Source organism: Electrophorus electricus, chromosome 2, assembly GCF_041902795.1.
Source record: "Electrophorus electricus isolate QZ-2024a chromosome 2, ASM4190279v1, whole genome shotgun sequence".
Lineage (NCBI taxonomy): Eukaryota > Metazoa > Chordata > Actinopteri > Gymnotiformes > Gymnotidae > Electrophorus > Electrophorus electricus.
Window position 1 is genome coordinate 15,445,769 of NC_137498.1, and position 21,440 is coordinate 15,467,208.

At 39.8% G+C, this 21,440-nt stretch overlaps 1 protein-coding gene across 1 annotated transcript; it reads right to left on the minus strand.

Annotated features, from left to right (window-relative positions):
* Nucleotides 1–489: 489 nt before the first annotated feature.
* Nucleotides 490–20,895, minus strand: LOC118241875 (immunoglobulin superfamily member 3-like). Its single transcript, XM_081694754.1, has 6 exons — nucleotides 20,583–20,895; nucleotides 15,824–16,141; nucleotides 13,855–14,172; nucleotides 9,267–9,584; nucleotides 1,166–1,264; nucleotides 490–1,035 (listed from the first exon to the last, which is right to left on the minus strand). Exons 1-6 carry the CDS (start codon nucleotides 20,893–20,895, stop codon nucleotides 971–973), a joined length of 1,431 nt encoding a protein of 476 aa, XP_081550880.1. The 3' UTR covers nucleotides 490–970.
* Between the last annotated feature and the right edge of the window lie 545 nt (nucleotides 20,896–21,440).

Genomic DNA, 21,440 nt, shown 5'->3' on the forward strand with positions numbered 1-21,440 from the left:
AGAAATAAAGAAGTGAGTACAATTCTCACAACTGTAAACTGGTAGCTACATACGCATGTATGGGAGCAGGCATATATTTGTGAGTGTGTGTGTGTGTGGGGGGGGGGGGGGTAGGTGTGTATCACTTTGTACATTTAGTGTGTGTGTAAAATTATGTTTTTTTCTCCAGGTCCTTCAAATGTGGGTCTGGCCATCCTGAAGCAGCTGTATGTGTGTGTGTGTGTGTGTGTATGTTTTTGTTTGTATGAATGTGTGCATGTGTTTTTATGTGTGTGTATGTATGTGTGTGTGCCAATTCCCCCCAGCTAGACACATCACAGATAGTGATGTCCAACAGATAGTGGCATGTCCAACTGCTGTCAGTGAACTGCACTCTACACACATTCTGCTGTCAAACTGCACCACACACACCTTCATGATGTGTGTGGTTATCAGTGGGTGTAAACAGAAACCACAACTCTCTGTCCTGCTTTGGCTCTTTATTTATGAAACAACAATAGATACACAGTGGAAGTGATGCGTACAGCCAACAGTTTGGCATTTGACTTTAAAAGACATGATTAAGAACAGAAAAAAAAATATGATGCTATTTAAAATTCAAATTTAAAAAAATCCTTCAATAGAAATACACACATAAAATGCAGAAAAAAATATTTTTGGGGAAAAATACGATAATGTAATAATAAAACGCAATACATTTTTTACAGACGCAATACATTTTTTACAGACAAGCAAAATGATGCTTGTTGGAGTCAGAATTTAGTTCTATATTGTCCTGCCCCTACAAGTCCTACTTTATGCTAGTATCTAATTAGCAATTAGCAAGTAATTAGCACCGGTTCCTCTCTACCGGACCGAACCACAACGCAGATTTCAGTGCCACTTAACGCTGATCAGATGTGTGTGGCAGGTCTGTTAAACAGGTGTGTAGGTCTGTAGCTGGTCTGTTGATTTCTCTTGGTTTTCTTCTCTACTGCAGACTAGCTGTTTCATCTCCACCAGCAGTGTTATAGTGAACTCTGCTCATTTCTGACACTGAAGCAGGTCACATGAACAAGAACAACTCAGTTCATTCAGGATCTGACTCTGCACATGGTAAAATGGATGTTAATGGACACAATGAGAAAACAATCTGATTATAACAGCTTGCTAATGAGATTTTTACCTTTGTTTCTTTTGGTGCAATAAACCACAGCCACGATAATGTGGAGGAAGATCACAGTGACCAAAGCAAAGGGGATGTAGGGCAGAGTCTGAGGAGAGACTGTAACAACACAACAAACACTGACCCCAGTCTTACACAGCAGCAGAATACATTTATTTAGCACAGCTGTGAACTGTTTACTCTTCCAAACACTCCCTCTTAAACTAAATGTTAAACTAAATGTCGTTTACTACTATTATTATTATTAGTATTCGTAGTAGTAGTATATAGTGGGGAATCATTTTATGGAGTTGATGGGAGAATATTATTAAACAAATGCATCTTAAATTCAGTGGTAGTTGATGAACAGAATGAATGTGGGCCCTCTGCAAGAATAGAAAATATGATGAGTTGAAAGTACTGAAGGTTCTGTGCTTTCATGCGTTTTACATGTTTACATTTATATTTTGTACTACAAAACTGATGTATGTACAGTTTGTAAAAGCAAAAGTATTCGGTTCACTGTGTTACTGGTGGTTAATAGGATGGCTAAGTGTGAGGTTACAGGTTCTGTAGGTGCAGTGTGTCCTTCAGTCATTTTCTGTGAGTGAATGAAACAGGGACTGCTGGGTCAAGTCCTCATGGAGTGGATTAGTCTTCACCTGAGCAGAATAGCTGTCCCGGGGGGGGTCTCTCTCTCTCTCTCTCTCGCTCTCTCGCTCTCTCTCGCTTTCGCTCTCTGCAGACATTCTCCCTCATTCCTGGCCTGGCTACCTCCTGTCACATCTCTGTTGTGCTTGGACTGACTTTTCATTGTTACCCTACCAGTCCCAGTGTCTGCCTTTGTCTGTCCCCATTCATGTCTTTGTAACTGTCCCAATCCCAGCTGTGGTTCGGTTCCTGTTATCCCGTATCCCGTGCTCCTACTCTCAGCCGGGCTCCCGTCCATCCCACTGCCCAAGCTGGAACCCACTCGTCTCCTGTCCAGCCTGCTGTCAGGTCTCTGGTTGTGGTACAAAGTCCTGTTTCCACCCCTCACCCGATGGACTTGCCCCTTTTTTTCCTCCTTTCCCACCTGTCCTTGTCCAGGTTCTCCAGACCCTGCTGTGTGATGCTGGGCTTGGGCTCCCTTGTCAACTGTTATGCACGTCAGGAGCCCCGTGTTAAGGAGGGTGTGGGTGCTACTGTAACACCCCTCACCACCATCACACAGGAGCCCCGTGTTAAGGAGGGTGTGGGTGCTACTGTAACACCCCTCACCACCATCACACAGGAGCCCCGTGTTAAGGAGGGTGTGGGTGCTACTGTAACACCCCTCACCACCATCACACAGGAGCCCCGTGTTAAGGGGGGTGTGGGTGCTACTGTAACACCCCTCACCACCATCACACAGGAGCCCCGTGTTAAGGGGGGTGTGGGTGCTACTGTAACACCCCTCACCACCATCACACAGGAGCCCCGTGTTAAGGGGGGTGTGGGTGCTACTGTAACACCTCTCACCACCATCCTCCTCCCCATGTGCTCCTTTGTTTGTTTTTGTTCCTCCACATGCTTTGTGTGGTTCATGCCCTCACACAGGGGTCCTGTGTTTCCCCTTTCACTTTCCCCCGTCACCTGGGTCTAGTCTCACCCTCATTATTTACCCTATAAAGCCCAATCCTGTACAACCACTAATGTCAGTTATTTTGCCTTAATCGCTTGTATGACATTGTGTATGCAACATTAGCACAGTACGTTCACGTGCGCTTTCATTTTCATTAAAAACAAAAACGCATCAAACCAGGCTAAGTCACGCTTGCATCCTGCCCCACACTCGTTAAACCAATGCGTGTTACCTCCATTGGTAGTTGATGGACTGAATGTCTTATAACCTTTTGGAGACGTCATTGTAGTAGTAGGTTTAGTTGAAGCTGTTGGACTTGTTGTGTCAGTGTCCACTGGAGGAGGATTTACAGGTTTATATGGAGCCTCTGCAAGATTAGAAAAGTGTGATCAATTATAAGTAATGAGGGTTCAGGGCTGTTATGTATTTAACATGTTTAGATTTTGTACTACAGAACTGATGTATGTACAGTTTGGCCAAGCAGACGTGTTCACTCCTCTGTGTGTCAGTGGTGGTGATACGTTGGCTACGTCTGAAGCTGCAGGGCTCTGTAGATGCAGTGTGTCCTTCAGTCATTTTCTGAATGAATGAATTAGGGACTTCTGAGTCAAGTCTCTCTCTCTCTCTCTCTCTCTCTCTCTCTCTCAGTGCATTTCAGTTCAGTAAGTTTTATTGGCATGAGCATATACAACTATAGTATTGTAATATTGCCAAAGCAGTATTATAACATGAACATTACACAACATTACAACCTTTGCAATTATGGAAATTAAGAATTCTGTTATGATAAAGAACTTGAAGAGAAACTGTAATTGGTCTGAAATAATAATAATTAGAAGTAAAAGGGAAGAAGTGAAAAGAAAGGAAAATGAATAAATAATAATGATGGAAAATAATAAATAGTTAATAATAATAATAATAATAATAATAATAATAATAATAATAATAATAATAATAATAATAATAATAATAATAAATAGTTAATAATAAATAGTTAATAATAATAAATAGTTAGGTAACTTTTATAAACTGGATAATATAGTCTGTTTGTGTGTGTGTGTGTGTGTTTGGGTGGGTTAATCACTGTCCCTCATCTTATGGCAGGCAGATATGTATCACGCAGCTAAAGCGCTGCTTTCCTTCTTTTCGCCCAGTAGGATGGGCAGTTTGTCAGTGTTAGACAGACACTTAAAGTTGGGTGGATCGTCTCAGATTTTGTAAAGTAAATTTGCCATATTTGGATGAATTTTTCACATTCAGTGAGGAAGTGCAGCTCTGTCTCTACAGTGTCATATTTACATTGCTGACAGAGTCTCTGTTCTCTGGGCAGCCATGACATTTATATCGGCTGGTCTGGACGGCAAGCTGTGTTCTCTGAGTCTGGACTTTGTCAACGTGGTTCTGTGTTTAATGTCAGTCACTGTGTACAGGTCGTCTGCTACAGTGTACTGACGTTTTAGGGCCAGATAACGTTGCATTTTGCTTTGTGCTTGTGTTTGTGTTCCAGTGGGTGATGTAGTTTAGTTTGTGAAGTGTAATAATTTGGTTTGGTCTGATTGTTTGTACTTCAGACTGGTCCTGATGTGTTAGTGTTAGTGTGTGTTAATGAACTCAGTGTCAGCACCAGCTGTGAGAGGAGACTCTTCTCTCTGCTCTTATTTTTTTTCCCTTTCTTTCTCCCCCTCTCTGCCTCCCTCCTTCTCTCTCTCTCTGCTTCCCTCCTTCTCTCTCTCTTTATGCAATAGTTTATGCTCCATCACATTTGATAAATATGAATGGTTGAGAAAAATCTTGTATTTGTAGAGTCAGTGGTTCTAGCCCATCTGGTCTATTACACAGTTAGTGTTAACCATCCTCCAACTCCAGTCATGGTCAGTGTCTGACCACTGAAACACTGCTGGCTGGATATCTTTCACTGTCAGAACACTCTCAGCCTACCAGTATCACTGAATCCAGTAACACTGCTGTACCTGAACCACTCATACCTCACACATCTGAACAGATGTGAGCACCTCAAACCATGTAGTACCTTCCTGTTCTTGAAACTGGGTGATGAAGCTGAAATGAAACTCCCATATGACTCTGTTGTAAATTACTTTGTACTGAAAGTGATGCATTTGCCCTGGTTCTGAAATAAAGTGTTCCATTTTGATGTTTATATGATTGTGAATGTCTTAAGTAATGCCACAAAACTAACAGTTAAATAAAGGTCAGAGACAATATATGTAACTCTGATAGAGCATCAGTGTGGAAGCCTTCACTAGAATTCTTTATATTAAGTCAGCAATTGTCACGGAACGCTCCCCTCACCACTGGTCACGTGGTACGGCCCACCGCCTGCAGTTGAAGTCACTTTTTGTTCTGTAATCACGCCCCCATGATGGCACACACCTGCCCCTGGTTTAATGTTGTGTGTGTCTGTGTGTAGTTAAACCCCTGTTGGTGTGTGCATTAGTGTTGGTCATTGTTTGTGTTGCTAGTCCTACGTGTATTCATGTTAAACGTATATGTTTGTGTTGCCGTCGTTAGTGTTCCTGCAGTGTTACGTTTATTCGTGTTATCCGTTTATGTTGTGTGAGTGCCGTCGTCGTAAGCGTTAAGTATCAATAAATGTCTTTCAAAGTCGAGGGAGTCTGTGCGTCCTGCTCCGCGCCCTGCGGCACTCCAGCTGTTACAGCAATCAAGTGGCACATACAACAAATGCTACAGATTCTTGAAGTGCTGATGTTTGTTCAGTTTTCCAACGGATCTCAAAGAGTTTGTCTGTGTGTCTAGTGAGGGGTCTGGTGTTGTCTGTACAGGCAAAGGTCTGAGTAACAGAAATGATCCAGTTAGATTCCCATTCTAATTAGATTTCCATTCCCATCATGTATGAAGACTTAAGCGTCGGTCACATCTAACTGCCACCTCGCTCATGTTTTCACATGGGTGGAGCAAAATGAGGGGATTATGGGCGGTCTTGGTATTGTGTAATTTTGGGGAACGTAGTCCTTCAGAAAACAGCTAACACTACTTGTGACATTGTTTTAATAATTAGTATAAGAATAGCAGCTGCTTTTCTTTCAGAAAGAAGCAAGTAAAGCTCTTGCCCCTTCAAGTGAATGAGGTTTTTCACCAGGCAGATTTTTCTCGTGTTCGGTGTGAAAGATTATTTATACTGCAGATTTAGTGTCTGATGCTGCCTTTAAATTGAACCTAAATAAGATGCCTTAGCAGGCAGCATATGTCAGAGGGAGAACAGTGATCACACATTTATTCAACAGTCTTGGATCTGGAAGCATATTGGTCATTATTTCCATAGACATTCCAGAAAATTCTAATCTAAAGCCTCAACCCAAGCAGCTACAAAATTAAGATAAAAAAAGAGCAAAATTACAAGACTTTATACATAAATGCTTCATGAACTACAAATTCCATAATGCCCTCATACAGGTAGCTGAGATATGTGTACACTGAGAGAGACTGAGCTACAGCGTCATTTGTCATGGCATACTATGTCATTTCAACCAAGAAAATTGTAACATATTTATATGTGTAGGCCAAACTCTCAACTATGAAGTCTTGTTCTTGTTTGCCCCAACTGCTGTGGTCATCTGTGGTCTCTTGCAGAGATATTGTTATTCATCAATTGTTATTCAGGACAGTAAATCACTCTACCAGCTGTGGGTTCCTCTCGGATGTGCTATGACAGGGATGCTGCTCGTATGTGGTCACTCTTTGATTAGTCAGTGTTGGACAAACTCTGCTGTTGATCAATCAAGATAAGACTAAAGAAATTCTGAACCATAAGGAGTTAATGCTGGAGCAGAGCTGAGAGTGGAGCTGGAGCAGAGTTGGTGGACTGAAGACGTACATTTGGAGAAATCTCTCCCTTGGGCTTGTGCTCTCTCTCTCTCCCTCTCTCTCTCTGTCATGCTCTCTCTCAGTCACATTCTATTTCTGTCTCTCCTTCTCGCTCTCTTTTTTCTGCCTGGATGCCCCAGCAGACATGCTCTACTGTTCCTGGCCTGGCCACCCACTTCACCTTCTTTAATGTCCATGTTGTCTTTCTCTCAATCTGGCACTTAGGTAACATTTAGAAAGTATTTTCTGTGCCACATTTCTGTAACTTATTTACAGAGTTTCATTATAATATCTATTTTATTCTAATTGGTTTCATTATAATATCTATTTTATTCTAATTGGTTTCATTATAATATCTATTCTATTCTATTGTGTATCTACTTCTCTTCTATTATGGTAATTAACCCCTTGCTACATTGAACTCATGAAGCTCGGCTCTCCGTGTCGTATTTGTAATGAGACTGATGGAGTCCAGACACTCGCAGATGATGTTAATCACTTGATAATTTATTAAGAGAGAGGAAGTCCAAAGCTGTAGTCAAAATTCTCTGCACTGGTGGATTGAGAATGAGTGAAGAGCCAGCTATATTTTTCTATATATTTAGACTGCTGACACCAGTTTCCTGTAAAGTATCCAATCTTTGCACTGCACATTTAGTAGGTCAAATCCTATGTTAGGTTGACAGAACCGCTGACAAAGCAGGATGTATTAAGAAAGGAATTTTAGAAAGGTGGTTATGCATATTCTCATAACACATTAGACAATGCAGTAGAGCATTCTCTTCAGAATATAAATTGTAATTACAGGAATAATTTGGAATCAGATACATTTTGTAGTTTTATGTGCATTAAACCTTTGCCTGCACCTCTGCCTTTGGTTGTAGGTAAGTGGGACAGGGGTAAATAATTACAGTAACAGAAGCTCCAAATATGTCACTTGTAATGTGAAGCTAACATCAACATTGACTAAATCAACTTTTATGACTGTTTGTTTACGCCCATTTGCAACTTGTCATAGCAAAGCCTTGCTTCTTATTTTAGATGTTTTAAATCAAAAATCTAAAATAAGAACACATTAGTGATTTTGATCCAGCTGGTCCACCAACATTACTGATTTGCACACTGTGCAGTTTTCAACACGATAATGTAACGCAGAGGCAGAGGCAGACAGGACTTGATGCATGTAAATGAAAGTTCTTCATTTGCAAAACAGGTAGACACAACGGCAAAATTAACAAAATGATGCAAACTAAGCACTGACTAAATGGAACACCAAAAGGAGAAAAATGATACAGGAACTGTGCAGAAACAATAAAATTGTGATGTAACATTTGATACTAAGACATCGAAGCTCGTATCACACTGTGTACTGAAGCTTGTATCAGTTACTATTACCACTAAAGTTAATATTACCATTAATAGTACCACTAAAGTTACTAACAACACGTGACTAATGACGGTCGAAGCTTTAGACATCACTGAAGCACAGGATGAGGGTGAGACTGTTTCATAAGTTTGGCACTGTCCTGTAACTTGGAAGCTTTTTCTTTTTACTAAAAAAAACAAATGGAAATGCTAATTATAGAAGTCAAAAGTGAGAGTAAACGTTTCATAACGCCAACCTGTTGTCTTTTACATAAAAGGGAAACAATGATTTTAGACAAATAATTTCAGAATTTAATTACTAAACATCATTACTGATCATCCATTACTAACAACACGTGACTAATGACGGTCGAAGCTTTAGACATCACTGAAGCACAGGATGAGGGTGAGACTGTTTCATAAGTTTGGCACTGTCCTGTAACTTGGAAGCTTTTTCTTTTTACTAAAAAAAACAAATGGAAATGCTAATTATAGAAGTCAAAAGTGAGAGTAAACGTTTCATAACGCCAACCTGTTGTCTTTTACATAAAAGGGAAACAATGATTTTAGACAAATAATTTCAGAATTTAATTACTAAACATCATTACTGATCATCCATTTTTTTTAATGACATATGAAGGCGGCGGAGTGTTGTAATAGTTTCTAATGCTGCGCAGTTTTGAATATATGGCTGCTATAATTTCTGAGAACTACCAGGTGTCACTGTTTTGTCACCAGCTTTCAATGCTCCAATGCTTCAAATCCTTCAGCAGTACAATAAGGAAGAACCTCAAACGCTTCACAGGACTTCGTCTGCACATCATTACCAAGAAGGAAGTTAAACAGTAAACACTAGAATAACAAGCAGGCTAATAACGTTACCAAACAACAATAATCTCACGGGAGGACGAGAGAGCGCACATTCAAAGACCCACAGCCAAGACGATAAAACAAGGGATATTTATACAAAGATTAACGAATGCAAACTAGACAAAGATGAAAACAGTGACAGGAAAACCAAACGAGGGGTCGGAACAGAAAAACCAAAACAAAGAAGCATGTGTGTTAAAAACCTGAGAAATTCTTACTTGAACTGCCAAAGATATTTGTTACAATTAAAGGAGTATTTGACCATCACTAAACTAAACGTTACTGGTAATGGGCACAGATGACAGCACAACAACAAATATGACAGCAGAAAGTCTACAAGCAACTCAGACAACCAAGACTTTGCTAGTGTGGATACATAAGAAAACCTTAAAGCTGGATTTATCATTTACAGTTGGATTTGGATCAAATACCGTGTTTTACCTTTAATGGTGAGTCTGATGGCTTTATAGTTCCACTGGTTAGGATAACACCTGTAGACTCCCTCATCCTCTTCAGTCAGGTGTGATATGAGTAGAAAGAGATTTCCTGGAGAGTGAGCAGTACCCATCTGAACTCTGTTTCTGTTTTGTTCACTCTCACTGGTGATCACGTCCCATGTTTTACTGCTTGTGTTGCGTTTCTTCCAGGTGAAACTCTCAGGTTTGGCGTGTGGGTCAGTACAGGAGCAGGGCAGCAGTACTGATTCTCCTGTGTATGCAGTGATGACGTCTCTCCTCAGATTCCCTTGCAGCATACAGCCTGCAGAAACACACGGGATAAAGGCCTTCACTATTAAACATGGCTGCATATGTACATGTAAAATGATTATATATGACATACTCCATTATTATTATTATATATGACATACTCCATTATTATTAAATATGACATACTTAATTATTATATATGACATACTTAATTGCTCCAGGTCCAGTCACCTGATGGTACTGATGGTACCAGCCAACTGATGATGGTACTGGAAATCATTAAGAGATTTCCCAATATATGCTGGTATGATGGATGCATGACCATCAAGTTATAAGATTTAAATGTCTGATTATATTGATTATAGATTGTCTCTCTCCCTCCCTCCTTCTCTCTCTCTCTCTCTCTCTCCATCCCTTTCTTTCTCTCCCCCTCTCTCTAGAGCAAATGAGAACAGTAGTAACTAAATAAGTAAACTAAACAAGTCGTGTGTAATATGGGTATATAACTGACTAGAACCTAAACAGGACAGAAGACAAGAGTCATTAACTACAGGTATGAAATACAAATACAAACAGAAGATGTAACTAGAAACAGACAGAAGTAGAACTGCAGATCCTGCTGCTGGACAGATTTTTTGTTTTATGTAGTACAGTAGTTATTGGTACAGACCAGTCGCTATATGCAGTATGGCCCACCGCCTGCAGTTGAAGTCACTTTTTGTTTTGTAACCACGCCCCCATGATGGCACAAACCTGCCCCTGGTTTAATGTTGTGTGTGTCTGTGTGTATTTAAACCCCTGTTGGTGTGTGCATTAGTGTTGGTCATTGTTTGTGTTGCTAGTCCTACGTGTATTCATGTTAAACGTATATGTTCATGTTGCTGTCATGTTCCTGCCAGTGTTACGTGTATTCGTGTTATCCGTTTATTTTGTGTGAGTGCCGTCGTCGTAAGTGTTATGTGTTAATAAATGTCCGTCAAAGTCGAGGGAGTCTGTGCGTCCTGCTCCGCGCCCTGCGGCACTCCAGCTGTTACAGCAATCAAGTGGTACATACATCAAATGCTACAGATTCTTGAAGTGCTGATGTTTGTTCAGTTTTCCACCTGATCTCACTGAGTTTGTCTGTGTGTCTAGTGAGGGGTCTGGTGTTGTCTGTACAGGAAAAGGTCTGAGTAACAGAAATGATCCAGTTAGATTCCCATTCTAATTAGATTTCCATTCCCATCATGTATGAAGACTTAAGCGTCGGTCACATCTAACTGCCACCTCGCTCATGTTTTCACATGGGTGGAGCAAAATGAGGGGATTATGGGCGGTCTTGGTATTGTGTAATTTTGGGAAACGTAGTCCTTCAGAAAACAGCTAACACTACTTGTGACATTGTTTTAATAATTAGTATAAGAATAGCAGCTGCTTTTCTTTCAGAAAGAAGCAAGTAAAGCTCTTGCCCCTTCAAGTGAATGAGGTTTTTCACCAGGCAGATTTTTCTTGTGTTCGGTGTGAAAGATTATTTATACTGCAGATTTAGTGTCTGATGCTGCCTTTAAATTGAACCTAAATAAGATGCCTTAGCAGGCAGCATATGTCAGAGGGAGTGATCACACATTTATTCAACAGTCTTGGATCTGGAAGCATAATGGTCAGTATTTCCATAGACATTCCAGAAAATTCTAATTTAAAGCCTCAACCCAACCAGCTACAAAATTAAGATAAAAAAAGAGCAAAATTACAAGACTTTGTACATAAATGCTTCATGAACTACAAATTCCATAATGCCCTCATACAGGTAGCTGAGATATGTGTACACTGAGAGAGACTGAGCTACAGCGTCATTTGTCATGGCATACTATGTCATTTCAACCAAGAAAATCATAACATATTTATATGTGTACACCAAACTCTCAACTATGAAGTCTTGTTCTTGTTTGCCACCAACTGCTGTGGTCATCTGTGGTCTCTTGCAGAGATATTGTTATTCATCAATTGTTATTCAGGACAGTAAATCACTCTACCAGCTGTGGGTTCCTCTCAGATGTGCTATGACAGGGATGCTGCTCGTATGTGGTCACTCTTTGATTAGTCAGTGTTGGACAAACTCGGCTGTTGATCAATCAAGATCAGACTAAAGAAATTCTGAACCATATGGAGTTAATGCTGGAGCAGAGCTGAGAGTGGAGCTGAAGCATATTTGGTGGACTGAAGACGTACATTTGGAGAAATCTCTCCCTTGGGCTTGTTCTCTCTCTCTCTCTCTCTCTCTCTCTCTCGATGCTCCAGCAGACATGCTCTACTGTTCCCGGCCTGGCCACCCACTTCACCTTCTTTAACCCTTTGCTACATTGAACTTATGAAGCTCGGCTCTCCGCGTAGTATTTGTAATGAGACTGATGGACTCCAGACACTCGCAGATGATGTTAATCACTGATAATTTATGAAGAGAGGGGAAATCCAAAGGTGTAGTCAAAATTCTCTACACTGGTAGATTGAGGCCGAGTGAAGAGCCAGCTATATTTTTATATATATTTAGAGTGCTGACACCAGTTTCCTGTAAAGTATCCAATCTCTGCACTATAAGTTTAGTAGGTCAAATCCTATGTTAGGCTGACAGAACCACTGAAAAAGCAGGATGCATTAAGACAGGAATTTCAGAAAGGTGGTTATGTATATTCTCATAACACATGCTAGACAATGCAGTAGAGCATTCTCTTCAGAATATAAATTATAATTACAGGAATAATTTGGAATCAGATACATTTTGTAATTTTATGTGCATTAAACCTTTGCCGGCACCTCTGCCTTTGGTTGTAGGTAAGTGGGACAGGGGTAAATAATTACAGTAACAAGCTCCAAATATGTCACTTGTAATGTCAAGCTGACATCAACATTGACTAAATCAACTTTTATGACTGTTTGTTTACGCCCATTTGCAACTTGTCATAGTAAAGCCTTGCTTCTTATTTTAGATGTTTTAAATCAAAAATCTAAAATAAGAACACATTAGTGATTTTGATCCAGCTGGTCCACCAACATTAATGATCTGCACACTGTGTAGTTTTCAGAACGATAATGTAACGCAGAGGCAGACAGGACTTGACGCACATGTGTAAACGAAAGTTCTTCATTTGCAAAACAGGTAGACACAACGGCAAAATTAACAAAATGATGCAAACTAAGCAATGACTAAATGGAACACCAAAAAGGGAGAAAAATGATACAGGAACTGTGCAGAAACAATAAAATTGTGATGTAACATTTGATACTAAGACATCGAAGCTCGTATCACACAGTGTACCGAAGCTTGTATCAGTTACTATTACCATTAAAGTTAATATTACCATTAATATTACCACTAAAGTTACTAACAACACGTGAATAATGATGGTCGAAGCTTCAGACGTCACTGAAGCACAGAATGAGGGTGAGACTTTCATAAGTTTGGCACTGTCCTATAACTTGGAAGCTTTATCTTTTTACTAAAAAAAATTGGAAATGTGCTAATTATAGAAGTCAAAAGTGAGAGTAAACATTTCCTAACGCCAACCTGTTGTACTTACATAAAAGGGAAACAATGATTTTACACAAATTATTTCAGAATTTAATTATTAAACATCATTACTGATCATCCTTTTTTTTTTTTTTAATGACATATGAAGGCGGTGCAGTGTTGTATTGTTTATAGTGCTGCGCAGTTTTGAATCTTTAGCTGCTATAATTTCTGAAAACCACCAGGTGTCGCTGTTTGTCACCAGCTTTCAATGCTCCAAAGCTTCGAATCCTTCAGCAGTACAATAAGGAAGAACCTCAAACGCTTCACAAGACTTCATCTGCACATCATTACCAAGAAGGAAGTTAAACAGTAAACACTAGAATAACGAGCAGGCTAATAACGTTACCAAACAACAATAATCTCACGGGAGGACGAGAGAGCGCACATTCAAAGACCCACAGCCAAGACGATAAAACAAGGGATATTTATACAAAGATTAACGAATGCAAACTAGACAAAGATGAAAACAGTGACAGGAAAACCAAACGAGGGGTCGGAACAGAAAAACCAAAACAAAGAAGCATGTGTGTTAAAAACCTGAGAAATTCTTACTTGAACTGCCAAAGATATTTGTTACAATTAAAGGAGTATTTGACCATCACTAAACTAAACGTTACTGGTAATGGGCACAGATGACAGCACAACAGCAAATATAACAGCAGAAAGTCTACAAGTAACTCAGACAACCAAGACTTTGCTAGTGTGGATACATAAGAAAACCTTAAAGCTGGATTTATCATTTGCAGTTGGATTTGTATCAAATACCGTGTTTTACCTTTAATGATGAGTTTGATGTATTTATAGTTCCACTGGTTAAGATAACACCAGTATTCTCCCTCATCCTCTTCAGTCAGGTGTGATATGAGTAGAGAGAGATTTCCTGGAGAGTGAGCAGTACCCATCTGAACTCTGTTTCTGTACTGTTCACTCTCACTGGTGATCACATCCCATGTTTGTCTTCTTGTGTTGTATTTCTGCCAGGTGAAACTCTCAGGTTTGGCGTGTGGTTCAGTACAGGAGCAGAGCAGCTGTACTGAGTCTCCTGTGTATGCAGTGATGACGTCTGTCCTCAGATTCCCTACCAACATGCAGCCTGCAGAAACACACGAGATAAAGGCCTTCACTATTAAACATAGCTGCACATTTACATGTAAAATGGTTATTATTATATATGACATACTCCGTTATTATTATTATATATGACATACTTAATTGTTATTGTATATCACATACTCCATTTTTATTATAGATGGCATACTTAACTATTATATATGGCATACTTAATTGCTCCAGGTCCAGTCACCTGATGGTACTGATGGTACCAGCCAACTGATGATGGTACTGGAAATCACTAAGAGATTTCCCAATAGATGTTGGTATGATGGATACATGACCATCAAGTTATAAGATGTAAATGTCTGATTATATTTTCTCTCTCTCTCTCCCTCCTTCTCTCTCTCCCCCTCTGCCCACCCTCGCTCCCTCCCTCCCTCCCTCCCTCCCTCCCTCCCTCCCTCCTTCTCTCCTTCTCTCTCCATCCCTCATTCTCTCTCTATTTCTTCCTTTCTCTCTCTCTCTCCTTCCCTCCTCTCTCTCTCCCTCTTTCTTTTTCTCCCCCTCTCTCTAGATAAATGAGAACAGTAGTAACTAAATAAGGAAACTAAACAAGTTGTGTGTAATATGGGTATATAACTGACTAGAACCTAAAAAGGACAGAAGACAAGAGTCATTAACTACAGGCATGAAATACAAATACAAACAGAAGATGTAACTAGAAACAGACAGAAGTAGAACTGCAGATCCTGCTGCTGGATAGATTTTTTGTTTTATGTAGTACAGTAGTTATTGATACAGACCAGTCGCTATATGCAGTACGGCCCACTGAGTGCAGTTGAAATGATTTTTTGTTTTGTAACCACGCCCCCATGATGGCACACACCTGCCCCTGGTTTAATGTTGTGTGTGTCTGTGTGTAGTTAAACCCCTGTTGGTGTGTGCATTAGTGTTGGTCATTGTTTGTGTTGCTAGTCCTACGTGTATTCATGTTAAACGTATATGTTTGTGTTGCGTCGTTAGTGTTCCTGCAGTGTTACGTGTATTCGTGTTATCCGTTTATGTTGTGTGAGTGCCGTCGTCGTAAGCGTTATGTATCAATAAATGTCTGTCAAAGTCAAGGGAGTCTGTGCGTCCTGCTCCGCGCACTGCGGCACTCCAGCTGTTACAGCAATCAAGTGGCACATACAACAAATGCTACAGATTCTTGAAGTGCTGATGTTTGTTCAGTTTTCCACCTGATCTCACTGAGTTTGTCTGTGTGTCTAGTGAGGGGTCTGGTGTTGTCTGTACAGGCAAAGGTCTGAGTAACAGAAATGATCCAGTTAGATTCCCATTCTAATTACATTCCCATCATGTATGAAGACTTAAAATTTAAGATTTAATTTTTTCACATGGGTTGAGCAAAATCAGGTGATTATGGCTGCTCTTCATGTTGTTTAATTTTGGGGAAGGTAGTCATTCAGAAAACAGCTAACACTACTTGTGACATTGTTTAAAATAGTATTTGACCATCACTGAACTAAAGGTTACTGGTAATGTGCAAAGATGACAGCACAACAACAAATATGACAGCAGAAAGTCTACAAGTAACTCAGACAACCAAGATTTTGCTAGTGTGGATACCTAAGAAAACCTTAAAGCTGGATTTATCATTTGCAGTTGGATTTGGATCAAATACAGTGTTTTACCTTTAATGATGAGTCTGATGGCTTTATAGTTCCACTGGTTAGGATAACACCTGTAGACTCCCTCATCCTCTTCAGTCAGGTGTGATATGAATAGAGAGAGATTTCCTGGAGAGTGAACAGTACCCATCTGAACTCTGTTTCTGTACTGTTCACTCTCACTGGTGATCACGTCCCATGTGTTTCTGTTTGTGTTGCGTTTCCTCCAGGTGAAACTCTCATGTTTGGCGTGTGGGTCAGTACAGGAGCAGGGCAGCAGTACTGAGTCTCCTGTGTATGCAGTGATGACGTCTGTCCTCAGATTCCCTACCAACATGCAGCCTGCAGAAACACACAGGATAAAGGCCTTCACTATTAAACATGGCTGCACATGTACATGTAAAATGGCTGTTATTACATATGACATACTCCATTATTATTATATATGACATACTCCATTATTATTATATATGACATACTTAATTATTATATATGACATACTCCGTTATTATTATTATATATGACATACTTAATTATTATTGTATATCACATACTCCATTATTATTATATATGACATACTTAACTATTATATATGGCATACTTAATTGCTCCAGGTCCAGTCACCTGATGGTACTGATGGTACCAGCCAACTGATGATGGTACTGGAAATCACTAAGAGATTTCCCAATAGATGTTGGTATGATGGATACATGACCATCAAGTTATAAGATGTAAACGTCTGATTATATATTGTCTCTCTCCCTCCCTCCTTCTCTCTCTCCCCCTCTGCCCACCCTCGCTCCCTCCCTCCCTCCTTCTCTCCTTCTCTCTCTATCCCTCATTCTCTCTCTATTTCTTCCTTTCTCTCTCTCTCTCCTTCCCTCCTCTCTCTCTCCCTCTTTCTTTTTCTCCCCCTCTCTCTAGAGCAAATGAGAACAGTAGTAACTAAATAAGGAAACTAAACAAGTTGTGTGTAATATGGGTATATAACTGACTAGAACCTAAAAAGGACAGAAGACAAGAGTCATTAACTACAGGCATGAAATACAAATACAAACAGAAGATGTAACTAGAAACAGACAGAAGTAGAACTGCAGATCCTGCTGCTGGATAGATTTTTTGTTTTATGTAGTACAGTAGTTATTGGTACAGACCAGTCGCTATATGCAGTACAGCCCACTGAGTGCAGTTGAAATGATTTTTTGTTTTGTAACCACGCCCCCATGATGGCACAAACCTGCCCCTGGTTTAATGTTGTGTGTGTCTGTGTGTATTTAAACCCCTGTTGGTGTGTGCATTAGTGTTGGTCATTGTTTGTGTTGCTAGTCCTACGTGTATTCATGTTAAACGTACATGTTCATGTTGCTGTCATGTTCCTGCCAGTGTTACGTGTATTCATGTTATCCGTTTATGTTGTGTGAGTGCCGTCGTCGTAAGCGTTACGTGTTAATAAATGTGTGTCAAAGTCGAGGGAGTCTGTGCGTCCTGCTCCGCGCCCTGCGGTTCTCCAGCTGTTACAGCAGTCAAGTGGCACATACAACAAATGCTACAGATTCTTGAAATGCTGATGTTTGTTCAGTTTTCCACCTGATCTCACTGAGTTTGTCTGTGTGTCTAGTGAGGGGTCTGGTGTTGTCTGTACAGGCAAAGGTCTGAGTAACAGAAATGATCCAGTTAGATTCCCATTCTAATTAGATTTCCATTCCCATCATGTATGAAGACTTAAGCGTCGGTCACATCTAACTGCCACCTCGCTCATGTTTTCACATGGGTGGAGCAAAATGAGGGGATTATGGGCGGTCTTGGTATTGTGTAATTTTGGGGAACGTAGTCCTTCAGAAAACAGCTAACACTACTTGTGACATTGTTTTAATAATTAGTATAAGAATAGCAGCTGCTTTTCTTTCAGAAAGAAGCAAGTAAAGCTCTTGCCCCTTCAAGTGAATGAGGTTTTTCACCAGGCAGATTTTTCTCGTGTTCGGTGTGAAAGATTATTTATACTGCAGATTTAGTGTCTGATGCTGCCTTTAAATTGAACCTAAATAAGATGCCTTAGCAGGCAGCATATGTCAGAGGGAGAACAGTGATCACACATTTATTCAACAGTCTTGGATCTGGAAGCATATTGGTCATTATTTCCATAGACATTCCAGAAAATTCTAATCTAAAGCCTCAACCCAAGCAGCTACAAAATTAAGATAAAAAAAGAGCAAAATTACAAGACTTTATACATAAATGCTTCATGAACTACAAATTCCATAATGCCCTCATACAGGTAGCTGAGATATGTGTACACTGAGAGAGACTGAGCTACAGCGTCATTTGTCATGGCATACTATGTCATTTCAACCAAGAAAATTGTAACATATTTATATGTGTAGGCCAAACTCTCAACTATGAAGTCTTGTTCTTGTTTGCCCCAACTGCTGTGGTCATCTGTGGTCTCTTGCAGAGATATTGTTATTCATCAAATGCTATTCAGGACAGTAAATCACTCTACCAGCTGTGGGTTCCTCTCAGATGTGCTATGACAGGGATGCTGCTCGTATGTGGTCACTCTTTGATTAGTCAGTGTTGGACAAACTCGGCTGTTGATCAATCAAGATCAGACTAAAGAAATTCTGAACCATATGGAGTTAATGCTGGAGCAGAGCTGAGAGTGGAGCTGGAGCAGAGTTGGTGGACTGAAGACGTACATTTGGAGAAATCTCTCCCTTGGGCTTGTTCTCTCTCTCTCTCTCTCTCTCTCTCTCTCTCGATGCTCCAGCAGACATGCTCTACTGTTCCCGGCCTGGCCACCCACTTCACCTTCTTTAACCCTTTGCTACATTGAACTTATGAAGCTCGGCTCTCCGCGTAGTATTTGTAATGAGGCTGATGGACTCCAGACACTCGCAGATGATGTTAATCACTGATAATTTATGAAGAGAGGGGAAATCCAAAGGTGTAGTCAAAATTCTCTACACTGGTAGATTGAGGCCGAGTGAAGAGCCAGCTATATTTTTATATATATTTAGAGTGCTGACACCAGTTTCCTGTAAAGTATCCAATCTCTGCACTATAAGTTTAGTAGGTCAAATCCTATGTTAGGCTGACAGAACCACTGAAAAAGCAGGATGCATTAAGACAGGAATTTCAGAAAGGTGGTTATGTATATTCTCATAACACATGCTAGACAATGCAGTAGAGCATTCTCTTCAGAATATAAATTATAATTACAGGAATAATTTGGAATCAGATACATTTTGTAATTTTATGTGCATTAAACCTTTGCCGGCACCTCTGCCTTTGGTTGTAGGTAAGTGGGACAGGGGTAAATAATTACAGTAACAAGCTCCAAATATGTCACTTGTAATGTCAAGCTGACATCAACATTGACTAAATCAACTTTTATGACTGTTTGTTTACGCCCATTTGCAACTTGTCATAGTAAAGCCTTGCTTCTTATTTTAGATGTTTTAAATCAAAAATCTAAAATAAGAACACATTAGTGATTTTGATCCAGCTGGTCCACCAACATTAATGATCTGCACACTGTGTAGTTTTCAGAACGATAATGTAGCGCAGAGGCAGACAGGACTTGACGCACATGTGTAAACGAAAGTTCTTCATTTGCAAAACAGGTAGACACAACGGCAAAATTAACAAAATGATGCAAACTAAGCAATGACTAAATGGAACACCAAAAAGGGAGAAAAATGATACAGGAACTGTGCAGAAACAATAAAATTGTGATGTAACATTTGATACTAAGACATCGAAGCTCGTATCACACAGTGTACCGAAGCTTGTATCAGTTACTATTACCACTAAAGTTAATATTACCATTAATATTACCACTAAAGTTACTAACAACACGTGACTAATGATGGTCCAAGCTTCAGACGTCACTGAAGCACAGAATGAGGGTGAGACTTTCATAAGTTTGGCACTGTCCTATAACTTGGAAGCTTTATCTTTTTACTAAAAAAAATTGGAAATGTGCTAATTATAGAAGTCAAAAGTGAGAGTAAACATTTCCTAACGCCAACCTGTTGTACTTACATAAAAGGGAAACAATGATTTTACACAAATTATTTCAGAATTTAATTATTAAACATCATTACTGATCATCCTTTTTTTTTTTTTAATGACATATGAAGGCGGTGCAGTGTTGTATTGTTTATAGTGCTGCGCAGTTTTGAATCTTTAGCTGCTATAATTTCGGAAAACCACCAGGTGTCGCTGTTTGTCACCAGCTTTCAATGCTCCAAAGCTTCGAATCCTTCAGCAGTACAATAAGGAAGAACCTCAAACGCTTCACAAGACTTCGTCTGCACATCATTACCAAGAAGGAAGTTAAACAGTAAACACTAGAATAACGAGCAGGCTAATAACGTTACCAAACAACAATAAACTCACGGGAGGACTAGAGCGCACATTCAGATACCCACAACCAAGATGATAAAACAAGGGATATTTATACAAAGATTAACGAATGCAAACTAGACAAAGATGAAAACAGTGACAGAAAAACCAAAACAAAGAAGCATGTGTGTTAAAAACCTGAGACATTCTTACTTGAACTGCCCAAGATATTTGTTACAATTAAAGGAGTATTTGACCATCACTGAACTAAACGTTACTGGTAATGTGCACAGATGACAGCACAACAGCAAATATAACAGCAGAAAGTCTACAAGTAACTCAGACAACCAAGACTTTGCTAGTGTGGATACATAAGAAAACCTTAAAGCTGGATTTATCATTTGCAGTTGGATTTGGATCAAATACCGTGTTTTACCTTTAATGATGAGTTTGATGTATTTATAGTTCCACTGGTTAAGATAACACCAGTATTCTCCCTCATCCTCTTCAGTCAGGTGTGATATGAGTAGAGAGAGATTTCCTGGAGAGTGAGCAGTACCCATCTGAACTCTGTTTCTGTACTGTTCACTCTCACTGGTGATCACATCCCATGTTTGTCTTCTTGTGTTGTATTTCTGCCAGGTGAAACTCTCAGGTTTGGCGTGTGGTTCAGTACAGGAGCAGGGCAGCTGTACTGAGTCTCCTGTGTATGCAGTGATGACGTCTGTCCTCAGATTCCCTACCAACATGCAGCCTGCAGAAACACACGAGATAAAGGCCTTCACTATTAAACATGGCTGCACATGTACATGTAAAATGGCTGTTATTACATATGACATACTCCATTATTATTATTATATATGACATACTCCATTATTATTATATATGACATACTTAATTATTATATATGACATACTTAATTGCTCCAGGTCCAGTCACCTGATGGTACTGATGGTACCAGCCAAATGATGATGGTACTGGAAATCACTAAGAGATTTCCCAATAGATGTTAGTATGATGTATGCATGACCATCAAGTTATAAGATGTAAATGTCTGATTATATTGATTATAGATTGTCTTTGCCTCCCTCTCACTCACTCACTCACTCACTCACTCACTCACTCACTCCCTCCCTCCTTCCTTCTCTCCCTCTCCCTTCCCACTAAAGTTACTATTACCACTAACATTACCACTAAAGTTACTATTACCACTAACATTACCACTAAAGTTACTAATAACGTGACTAATCTTGTTTGAAGCTTCAAACATCACAGATACACAGGATGAGATTGA